Here is a 12,235-nt window from a genome sequence, read left to right on the forward strand (position 1 = left end):
TGACCTCAGTCGGGTCCGGAACTGGATGGAGCAGGGTTGCGTCTGCAACATCTCCCTCCTCCCCTCTCTCCTTCTCAATCACCCCTCCTCCTCTTCTCTTTCTCCTCTCCCTTCCCCCTCCCCTCCCCAACCCCCTTGGTTTTCACCATCCTGTCTTCAGCATCTAATCCCTGCATGGGTTTGGTGTGTGGGATGCCGCCCCCCCTCCCGCCCCTTGGAGGCAGGCTGGCGTCTTGACTTCAATCCCTGGTCTTTGCTCACTGGCTGGGCGACTTCTCCAAGTGTCCTCATCTGTCAAATGGGTGTCGGTCCCCACCCTCTGGGGTGGGCAGTGGAGAGTGAATGAGAAACGTCCTTAAAGAGCGTAGCAAGGGGACTGCACACAGTAGGTACTCAACAAATGGGGGCCTTTTTATCATGAGGTTTCTTTCAGGGGTTCAGAAACAGTACCCACCCCACCCCCCACCCCCCCACCCCGCCCCGGGTAGGCTGATCCAGGCCACTCCGGTCTTACCCGGAATTCTGCTGGACAACAAACCTCACCAGGGCTAGGCCTGGGGCTGAGCCTCATCGCCAACCCCCGCCTGACCCCTGCAGAAAACCCAGTCCTCCTGTCCCCCCACCTCTGGCTGGGACAGCGCCGGCTCACCCAGGCACAGGGCAGTAATCTCAGGCTTATGCCAGGACAACAGCCCGTCCTGAGTGCCTCTCAGGGATCCCGGGCAGAATGAGCAAGGGCCCGCGTTGGGCGTAGCCCCCCCCCCGCCCCTCCCCCGCCCCCCCCCCCCCCCGCCACCACCAGGTCCGGCCGCACCTCTGGTTCCCGCTGGAAGATGACGACCCGGCCACCCTTGTCGCCTGTGGCCAGCAGCTCTCCGGTGTGGTTGAACTCAACAGTAGAGATGATATCAGCTATGGGGGGGAGAGACAGGAAGGCGTGGCTCGTTAGGACCCCAGTACTGCGCAGGTCCACAGAACTAGGACCCACCCGCACAGAATGCACCCCTGGGCTGTGCCACCATCTGGAAGCAGGAGCCCGAGGCTCAGGTGCCCTGACGAGGGGCCAGTGGTCCCCCCGTCCCCTCCCCGCTGGCTGCAGGACCCGTCCATGGGCTTTACTCTGTCTCCTTCCTGCTTCCTACCTTCCTCCCGCTCGTGCTTCCAGAGGCAGTTTGGGGGTTTCACGGGCTGGCCGGGAGACTGGGCTACAAATTGGACACTAGCCCTACTCTGGGGGCCCCTGGGACCAACTGTGGTCAGCCCTGCCCCCCATGAGCCCCCCGTCAGTGGGACCCCCTTAAGCTTCACACTCCTGGCCCGGACTCTGTAGGCACCAGAATCTCTGCTCCAGCTTTAGCACAGTGGACCTACTTTGCGACAAACCGCAGCTATGATCACAGCCCCTGCCCGGTTCTCCCACAGCTGCCAGAGTGATGCCCGAAACCCTCCGCGGGTCCACAAAACCAGACGCTGTTCCCTCCCGAAGCCTTCCTCTGCAGCCTCCCTCTCAGGTGGTGGCCGCTCCATACCCCCCAGCCCCGGTCGGGCCCCAGCCTTGGGAGTCTCTGTGACCCCTTTCTCTCTGCCCCTCTCCCCTGCCGCGTCCAGTCCTACTGGCTCAGCCTTTGCAATACACCCAGACTCCACCCACATCTCCCCACCTCTCGCCCCCGCAAGATTCTGACAGCCCGCGAAAGGACCTCTTGGCTTTGTCCCTGCTCCTGCTATAAGCTAGCCCCAGCACAGCAAGAGGGGGCCCACCCAAAACCCATCTGACCTCAGGGTAAAAAGCAAAGGTCTCAGAGTGGTCTAAAGTCTGAGTGGTCTCTGGTCCTCAGAGGCAGACCCCATCGGAAGCCCAAATAGTCACTCCCCTCCAGCACCCGCACAGAACTCGGTGTTGCCTCCCCACTGAGGGCTGGGCAAGCCCCAGCCAGACCCCTCCCAGACCCCCTCCCTCCCGGACTCTGGGCTTGGCCGTGTGATCTGCTTTGGCCTATGGGACACCAGCAGACAAGCCACCATCCAGAACCCCTCCCGCTTCCAGAAGGACCTGCCTGGGCTAGCCCCAAGGTCCCAGGAGGAGGGGGAGGGACGCAGCAGAGTCAGCCCCTAGGAGGGCCCCTGCCTCCCCACTTACCCAGCCCAACCCAGCCTAGTTCAGCAGATCTGCAGATGTGCCAGGAAAAAAAAAATGTTTGTTGTTACGTCTTGTTTTTCACTCAGTAAAAGGTAACACCTCTCCCCCCCACCCCCCCACCCCCGCCTCATCTCCCCTCCTGCCCCCCTTCCTCTTCCACTCACACGGGGCTCCTTGCTGCTTCTCAAAAGCACTGGCCACCTCTTACTCAAGACCTCAAGTGATTTTTGCATTTCTATTCAATAAACGCCCTTTGCTTTTCCAGCCAGTGCCTTTTAGAGGCAGCTTCCGGCCTGCACTGGCCACCGGAGCCATAGGTAAATGTCGGCTTTGACAGCAAAAGAAAAGAGAAGAGAAAAGGTGGTTTAGAAGCGGGATGATGGGCTGGACATTTTCATCGATCAAGATAAAGGCACATTTCATTGAACTTAGAAAGACAAGACAAGACAGCGAGAGCGGCTGTACGGGAACATGTAAATGCCTGCGGAGCCCGGAGCTGGGAAAGGGCCGGGCCCTCCGTGGGGCAGCCGGCCCTGAACCCGGACCAGCGGAACCAGAGCCCTCAGAGCTGGGTTCCCGCTACGTCGTATCAGCAGCCCCTAAGGGGCAAAGAGCAGGGTGCGAAATTGTGCATAAAGTGTTTTAAATCATATAGACCAATGATCACAGCCGTGCTAAATGCCAAACACACCGGGCAGAGGAAAGAGAAGCCGAAAAACGATTCCCCACCACGTTGGCACAGGGCGCTTTGGGGTGGTTGAAATAAAGTATTTTTGTTTCTCTTTCCACGTTTCTACGTTTTCTCAATTTTCTGTAATGAATGTGTATTTTTAATAGTTTTCTCGGGGTATAAGTGATACATACAAATGTACATATTTCACGTATCCAAGTTGATGAGTTAGTTTGGACATATGCATAATTTATGTTATTTTTATGACAGAAGAATAACAATGCTATTAAATTAAAACGCCAACGTGACCACCGGTGCCCAGAGCGAACGCAGTCCTTAAATGCTGGGCGGTTTCCACAGCAACAGACGCTAACATCTGCAGGCAATTTACAATTTATGTGTCACTTTCACATCCACTGCCTCCTTTGAGACTCACGCCAGCCCCTGAGGGGGGGCACAACTATTCTTTCCATTGGCAGCTGGAGACGGGGAGGCACCTGCTTGGGGACAACCTCCCGAGCTGCTCACGGGCCAGTCGGAAGTCCTGGGTTGGAGTCTGGGCTCCAGCGTCTTGGCTGTGTGGCCTTGGGTTGGTCACGCCACTTCTCTGAGTCTCAGTTTTTTGGCTATAATAGCGTCTGCCCGGGATTGGAAGCTCCAGTGGGACTACGGGGTGTGAGGGTCCAGGAGGAAGGATCACGACTCTGAGCGAGGATGAGTTACTAAAATTTACTGCACAGAGAAACTAAAGTTCCTTCTCGGCCTTGCTTCTGGCCTCCACGCACTTTGCAGTGGCCAGCCCAGAAGTGTGCGGGATGAATGGCGGCTCAACTTCACTATGCGGATTTGGGGGTCCTGACCTCCAGCCCCACTAGTCCCATCGCACAAACACTTATGGAGCAAGCAGACCATGGCACCGCTCCCTCAGGCCTCAGGTTGGTGGGTGTTTCACATCTATTTATTGCTACAGGAAGTATCTTCTAGGGGTTGCCATAGGCAAGGTTACTTCCCCTGAGAGCTGGAAATTCTTATCAATAAAACCTTGAAATCAGAAAGTCTCTCATCTTGGAATGTTTGACACATATCCAGTCCCAATACCACCTCCTCCAGGAAGCCCTCCTGGAGACCACCCCTGCCCCCCAGTTCAGCGGTCTCTCCTACAACTACAGTCTCATGCTCACTGTGGGTCCCTCATTGAATATGGACCCCTTCTTACATGGGGGTGGTCCCTGTCCAGGTTGCCTCTCACCTTGACCACAGAAGGGAACCCAGCAGTGTGGTCAATAATATGAACTCACATTCTTAAAGTGCTTGTTTTCCAGGCACTGTTCTAAATCTCTCCATAGAAGTTTTTGCTTCTGGAAATAGCTGGCGGCTCCTATTGGATCAACTCTCTCACCAGTAGCGACGATAAAACCTCAACAGATGAAACAACAAAACACAACTACCTGAGGCACTGGAGGGAACCAAGTACAGGTGGAACCTGCAGAAAAATCAGCAATTGAAACTCACTGGATAAGTTTCCTATTTTCATGGCTGAGGACAGGCCCCAGTCTGTGCCACGGGGCTACTGAAACTCAGACATAAAGTCCTACTCTTAAGGCTCAATAAATCAGAAGGCAGGGACTGGGGAAATCCTAGCAGCTGGAAAGTGAGGGAGTAAATTCTGGAAAGGGGGGGTGACTGAGGAAGTCCCCAAATGCAGCATATAAACTCTGCCCAAATCTTCGGCTACAAAACACACATGTGTATGACAGATTCCAAGCAACCCAGCGATGGCTAAAAGAAGTGACCTGAGGCTGTGCTACTGTCCATCACCCCGGAGATGGGGTTTACAGTTGAGTTCAACCAAGTTAACTGCTCACAAACACAAAATAAAACAAAAAAAAAAATGCTCTTTGGAGGGACATAAAAAACATCTCGAATCTCTACAATGTCATCATTCACAACGCCCAGGACAGAATCCAAAATTATATGAAGACATACAAAGAAATATGAACGCATCACCCATACTTAATATAAAGATGATTCATGGAAACTGGCCATGAAATGCCCCGGATGTTGGAACTGGCAAATGAAAAAATTAAAGTAGGTATTATAACTATGCTCAAGGATGCAAAGGAAATTACTCAAAGTAAAGAGAGAGAAAATACATTAAAAAAAAAAAAAAAGAACAGATCTTCTGGGATCTGCAGGTCAATGTCAAATGTCTAACACACATGTAATTGTGGTTCCAGAAGGAGAGGAGAGAGAGATAATAGAGTAGGAGAAAGACTTCAAGGAACAACGGCTGGAAAACATCCCCCATACAGGAAAAGACACCAGCAACACATTTCGGAAGCTCAGTTACCTCCAGAGAGGATAAATACAAAGAAAGCCACACCTAATTGTTGAACGACTGAGGACCAAATTAGTGATAGAATTTTGTAAGCGGCTGGAAGAAAACCATGTCACATTCAGAGGCATCAGGCCTCCAATGACTGACGATTTCTCATCAGAAAGGATGCAGTCCAGAAGACGTTCAAAGGGCTGAATGAGAATTCAAAAGTCGGTGAACCCAGAATTCTGTATCCAGTGGACGTACTCCTCAAGAATGAAAAGCAAACGAAGACATTTCAGTTAAGGCCTTCCAGGGACCAGAAATCCAATCTCAGAACAGTCCTACTGTCCTATCATCATTCTCTCTTTACAGATAAGCGACCTTGGTCACCGAGAGGCAAGGAGCTTGCCCAAGGTCACATATGCAGCAGGGCCTGTGCAGTGTGTCCCTGCACCCACACCACAGGGTCTCACAGTGCCACTCAGCCATTGAGTGAGGGCTGCCAAGCCGCCTGACAAGCCAGTGGTGGCTCCGAGTCACCCTGTCACGGGTGAAGAAAAATCCCACGAAAGCCCATGCTGCCTTCCCACTTGAGAGGTCCCCTCTTCCTTCTCCTTCAGCTCCTCAAAAGGCAAGGCTGGAAGAGGCAGCTTGGGCCACGGCACCAGGAGACACCTGTCACCTCCCTGGAAATGGCCACCATGCAGTGCCAGCAGGGGAAGCCCAGAGCCACCCGGTCCGGGGAGCCAGAAAGCCACACTGTGGCCCAGTATGGGCTTAGGGAGAATCAGAGGTGGTGTTGGATGTGACCAGCCAAGTGACAAGGTCCACATTGGGAACTGGAGCCGGGGATGGTGTTGTGAATGAACTGTGTCCACCCCCCACCCCCGACAAATATGTTGAAGTCCTAACCTCCTGTGACTGTGACCTTATTGGGGTCATCTTTGCAGATGATCGAGTTAAGATGAGGTCATACTGGACTACGGTGGGCCCTAAATCCAATGACTGGTGTCCTACCAAGAAGCCTATGTGATTTCACAGGGACACACACACATACAGGGAGAAGGCCATATGACAACAGGGCAGAGACCGGAGAGACTCATCTGGAGGCCAAGAAACATGAGAAACTGCCGGACACCACCAGAAGCTGGGGGACAGATTCCTCCCTGGAGGCTTCAGGGGGGGGCACGGTCCTGCCGACGCTTTGCTTTCAGTCTTCCAGCCTCCAGACGGCAAGAGAAGGGATCTCTGTTGTTTTAGGCCACTGAGCTCGTGGCCCATTGTCTCGGCTGCCATAACTGGCACGGAGGGAGAACAGAGCTAACACAAGAGGCCACACACACACCAGCCCTGGAGGACACGGGCTGCACCCCGGGTTGTGGCTCCGGCTGGTGCCACGTGGGGGCAGGAGCCCGCGGATCTCCAGGATATCTGCTGTGACTGTCGCCAGAGGAAGATACTCCAGTCGAGCCCTGGTGTATACTAGCTGTGTGACCTCACCCAAATCACTCACCCTCTCTGAGCCCCGGTTGCCACAACTGTCATCCCTGCCTGGCCACAGTTCTCCTAGGGTTTAGGTGAAATTCAAATGATTCTGTGGCCTGGAAAGTTCCCTGGAAACTCTGGCAGAAGCCTACACACCTGCAGGGGAGATTAAGATGCTTGTCGGGGCGGCGGGGGCAGCGGGGGACTCCTGCCCTGCTCGTCCATCACCGCCCGTCACCGTAAGTGCCGTCGACACCATTAATGATCCATCAGATGTCGGGGCTCACGGCAGAGGGGAGGCCTCAGAAAGCCCAGCCCGATCCTTCTGATGGGAGCAATGCCTTTAATTAGCATCGTCAGAGGCGTCAGGCTGATGAGGACGGAGGTGTGGGCAGAAAGAGGAGGGAAGAGGCGCCCGCCTGCCGCAGAAGGAAGCTCAGTGAGAGGAAGGAGGCCAGGCAGCGGGGCACCAGCCCGAGACAGGACTGGGTGAGCGGGCTTCCCCAGCACCTTCTCCGGGTTCCCCTGGGAGGGGTGACTTTGCAGCCCCTCCCCTCCGGAGGTAGAGCCTACTTTCCCACCCTTGGCCCCGCACGGCCTGTGACCTGCTTCGGCCCAAAGAATGGGGTGGACACGAGAGGTGCTGGCTCCAAGCCCGGGCCTCACGAGGCCACGCAGCGCCTGCTCTCTGGGACCCCTGTGCCACCACGAACCCCCAGGCCAGCCTGCTGGAGGATGAGAGGCATGTGCGGCAGGGATGAGCCACTGCAGTGGAGGCCACACCGGGCCAGTCTACAGCCAGCCGGTCCCCAAAAATGACACAGCCCACCAGGACCAGCAGAGGCACCTTCCTGACCACAACTACCATGAGTGTGTGAGTGAGCACAGCCTAAGAACACCCATTAGACCTACAGACTCAGGAGCAAAAATAAAGGCTTCTTGTTTGAAGCCACTGAGTTCTGGGGATGTTTGTTACACAGCAGGGGCTGACTGGGACGGGGGTTGCCAGGCACGGCCTCTTTAAAACGAAGAAGAGCCACCCACCCAGCTCTGCTCCGTAGATCACCTGTTTTTGGAGGCGGCACGGTCATTTAAAAGGGAAGACTTTCCCGATCAGAAAAAGTTAAAAGGGGAGACTTTTCCCGAGCAGAAAAAGCTCCCCACTACAGCCTAGGTTTTCAGGCAGGCACATGCTCCCTCCCCCACCAAGGGGCCTGGTCTACACAGTGCTCTGACCACAGTGCCGTCCCTTCCGGGTTCGCCCGGACAACTCTGATGGTTCTCCAGGTCTCCGCCCAAATGTCCCATCTCTGGGGAGGCCCCTGAGCCCTCCATGCTGACACCTGGTTCCTTCAGGTCACGGTGGCCTGTGACGGCCCTTGGGGTGGGAGGCAGCAAGTCCCATCCCCTGAGACTCAGTTTCCTCCCTTGGAAAACAGGGATAATGTCGTAGGACTCACAGAGGCCCCATATGACAGGGATCAGGACAGCGAAGGCAGCAGGAGCTCTGAGAACCTGGACAGTGTGTGGCCCTGAGAGCCAGCTCTAGGACCTGACCCCTTGGACCAGGACAGGCCCCGGTGATAGTAAACCCTCTTGGAACTTGTGGGAGGTGTTCTAGCACTTTACACACAGAACTAAATCCTCTTAGCTCCCCCAAGTTGCTGGAGTGATGCCATTGTTCCCGTTGTACAGATGAAGAAATCGAGGCACAGAGAGGATTAATAACTTGCCAAAAGCTGCCCATCTGGTGTGTGCAGAGCTGGGACTTACTCCCAGGCAGGCTGGCTCTAGAGTCCTTGAACTTGGCCCCAGGCCTGGTACTTTCTCAAGATGTTTAAAGGGGTCAAAAATGGGAGTGGGGGTTGGTGAAGACATTTCCTGGGAAAAAGCAGGTGCTGAGGGGAGGGTCCCCACCCACACCTTCCCTCCCAAGCCTAGTGTGACCTTCGCAGAGCTCCAGATACGCTTCCTGAGGGCAGCGGACCCAGACCCAAGACTGGGAAAGCCGGGTGTCGGGGTCTGGCTGTGCTGGGGACACAATGGCCTATGCCCATGTGACTCCTGGGGACAGGAGAGAGCTGGCATCGGTCATCTTAGTCCTGTCTGTTGGCTTCCCAGAAGGGCAAGGACAATGCAGGAGCAGGGGGCCACTGCACCCAGGGCCCAGGAAAGCCACCAGATGTACAGCCGTGACTGCCTGGGTCAAGGGTTGCATGAGACGTTTGGCAGGAAACTTCCAGAACACCCAGGAAAGGACCCACAAGAAAACCAGACAGCTGTATCCACCTGCTAGGTCCACCCAGAGTGGAAAAAGCCACCAGAAGTAGGAGGTGGCCCATCCCCCTGGTGGCCCTCCCAGCAGGCAGGGGTTGGGGGCAGCGGGCAGAAGCCGGGAGACCCAGCCCCTACCCACTGTCGGCCTCCAGCACCAGCAGGCTGCTGTGGGGGCAAAGAAGGGAAAATGCCAACTCTGGGTCAGCTTCCGGACCATCACCTGGGACCAGACAGTCACTACTGCGTATATGACAACAGACTACTTATGAGGGTAACCATCCAAGCATGGACCCATCCAAGGCCTCGTCCAGGGCAGGGAAGATGACTCCCTGACTAAGGTCTGATGAAAGGGTGGGGACACCACCCCAGAGTGGATGAGCTCCCCTCGCACACCTGTGCTCACGTGGGAGCAAGCACCCGGCTCCCCAGGTTGGGGGGGGGGGTGTCCTGGCACCAACTGGGAGCCGCGATCACACTGTTGCTGAATTTCAAGTCCTGCTGCAGAAACCCAGCCCCTGTCCCCGAGCAGGTCTGTGAGAAGTTCCCTCCTGCGGCCTGAACGTGGTGTGGGGGTTGGGGGAGCAGCTCCCAGCCTGTGGGCAGAAGCCACGTGGGGCGAGCTGGACGCTGTGGCCGGGCCGGGTGGGTCTGCTCGGACGGTGCTCGGCTCACGGGGCTGGAGGAAAATGCAAAGGGGCTGGGGGGTGGGGGTGGGGGGTTGGGGAGGGTCTTGTGCAACGGTCCCAGCCGCCACCACCTCCCACCCATGCAGCCCGGAGGCCCAGGACCCCAGGTTCTGCCTGCCGGGGACCAAAGCTCACACACAGGGCAGGAAGGGGGCGCCCGGCCCCAGTTGCCCGCAGGTGGGAGACAGGGCCGGCCCTGCTGCCTCTTGGAGTCACACAGGAGCTACAGTCCCACCCCACACCTGGGATTAAGTCACCACCCTCTAAAATCACACGCCCTCCTGGGCAGAGGGGGTGGGGGTGGGGACTACATGGGACCAAGAGCCCCAAGAGTATCCCTCCCCAGAGCTAGCCTGATAAAAGAAAAGCATGCCCACACAGGAGACCCAAGGGATGACGAGGAGTGTAAACACTTAAACTGGGCTGAGTACGGATGAATTTTAAAGGTTGAAAAATAATCCCATTCTCCCAGCACCTGCCCCAAGAGCTCCAGGTGAAACGCAATATTGGCACCGGGAATTGTGGCCCCCAAATGTGCCTGCTGCTCGGTGGTCAGCCAGCCAGAGCCGGGACTCCGGGAGCGTGGGGCTCGAATAACGCCCTTGGGAGAGAGGGGGACCGAGGGAGGCCTGGGGGGAGGCGCTGGGCCGGTGTCGCTATGTCCTCACAGCATAGCTACTCCACGGGGCAGTCACTGTCTACAGGTGGGAGATCTGAATTCAGACCCCACTCTTACGACCCTCTGAGTCCATCTGATCACCTGTGAAACAAAGATGGCCACACACACCTTCCAAGATGGTTGGAAGGCTGAGCTGCCCATCACTTAGCACGTGGGAGGCACTCAGTTAATCCGTCTACCGCTCATTTATTCACTCGAAAGCATGTCAGCTAATGGGGAGAGTTATTAAGTTATTGTTTACAGGGGAAATGTTGGCTAGGGTTTGAGGTCTGTAAGGTGGGCTGCTGGATAAAAGACTGCCCCAAAAGTAGAGTTTCTGTTTGGGATGGTGAGAAAGTTCTAGAAGTGGAAAAGTGGGGATGGCTGCACAACACCATAAATGTACTTAATGCCACTGAATTGCACACTTGAAAACAGCTAACATGGTAAATTTTATCTCGGGTCTATTTTACAATAAGAAATTTAATTTTAGGGGCACCTGGGTGGCTCAGTCGGTTAAGTGTCCGACTTCAACTCAGGTCATGATCTCGTAGTCTGTGAGTCTGAGCCCCGCATCGGGCTCTGTGCTGACCGCTCAGAGCCTGGAGTCTATTTCAGATTCTGTGTCCCTCTCTCTGCCCCTCCCCCGTTCATGCTCTGTCTCTCTCTCTCTCTCTCTCTCTCAAAAATAAATAACCATTGGGGCGCCTGGGTGGCGCAGTCGGTTAAGCGTCCGACTTCAGCCAGGTCACGATCTCGTGGTCCGTGAGTTCGAGCCCCGCGTCAGGCTCTGGGCTGATGGCTCGGAGCCTGGAGCCTGTTTCTGATTCTGTGTCTGCCTCTCTCTCTCTGCCCCTCCCCCGTTCATGCTCTGTCTCTCTCTGTCCCAAAAACAAATAAAAAAAAAAATAATAAATAAATAAATAAATAACCATTAAAAAATATTAGAACATAAAAATAAAAAATAAAGAATTTAATTTAATTTTTAAAAAGAACAGTAATTGAGCACCTACTGTATCCCAAGCACTGCTGCATACACGGGGAACTCCGCAGTGTGCACTCCCCACAGGAAGCTCACTCTCTAGTAAAGGACACGAAAAAGCAAATTTTCATAGAAATCTAGATTATTTTGCCGGGGAGGGGGTAAGAGCTATGATGCAAAATAAAAGTAAAGGGGATGGAAGAGGTGGGAGGTGCTGTTTTAGTCGGGGAGGTCAGGGAAGACTTCCTGGAGGAGGGGCATTTGAGCAGAGACCCGAAGGAAGCCAGAGAGGCAGCCACACAGATATCCGGGAGAGCAGCACGTGCAAAGGCCCTGAGAGGCGGGAGTCAGCTTGGTCTGTTGCAGGTCAGCAAGGAGGCAGCATGTGCATGAAGGTAAAAGGGGCAGGACGTGAGCTGGGGTGGGGGGGGGGGCGTGCAGGGACTTGGAATTTGACAGCAGAAACTGCGGAGGGAGGGAGCTCGGGCTGGGGCACCGCGATCTGACAGGGGTTAATGACTCCTGCTCCTCCTATGTGTGGCTCTCACTCAGGGAGCCCAGCTCTTCCAGGGGCGGGCAGAGCCCCTTCCCTGCAGGGCGCAGGCCTGGCCACCTGAGCGGCTCTCAGGAAAGGGTGGAGTAGCGGGGATGGCGGGAGCCTGCTTCACCCCTGCGGCTCACTTGCTCACTTGTCTGGTTCCGCGCTGGTTCCACAGCTATTAGGGGATGTGTTGGCATCACAATGATTTTGGTGCTGCTGCTTTCATCTCAGCATCCGTTGTAAAAACGGAGACGGAACTCACAGAACACGAAGTTCACGCTTCAAACTGCACGTTTCAGTGGTTTTTAGTGGATTCGCTGTGTTGTGCAACCATCACCGCTGCCTCATTCCAGAACATTCCCATGACCCCGAAGAGAGCCCCCGTACCTGTCCGCGGCCATTCCTCACTCCCTGCCAGACACTCACCTGTCTTCTGACTCTGCGGCCTTGCCTCTTTGGGACCCTTCCTGTGACTG

At 55.3% G+C, this 12,235-nt stretch overlaps 1 protein-coding gene across 1 annotated transcript in view; it reads right to left on the reverse strand.

Annotated features, from left to right (window-relative positions):
• Window positions 1–12,235, reverse strand: part of PPP2R2C (protein phosphatase 2 regulatory subunit Bgamma) — a 133,301-nt gene that overhangs the window by 53,805 nt on the left and 67,261 nt on the right. Inside the window, exon 5 of the mRNA XM_042984800.1 lies at window positions 815–1,138. Coding sequence (XP_042840734.1) covers window positions 815–1,138 — 324 coding nt within the window. The remainder of the gene's footprint in view (window positions 1–814; window positions 1,139–12,235) is intronic.

The sequence above is a fragment of the Panthera tigris genome, chromosome B1, assembly GCF_018350195.1.
Source record: "Panthera tigris isolate Pti1 chromosome B1, P.tigris_Pti1_mat1.1, whole genome shotgun sequence".
Lineage (NCBI taxonomy): Eukaryota > Metazoa > Chordata > Mammalia > Carnivora > Felidae > Panthera > Panthera tigris.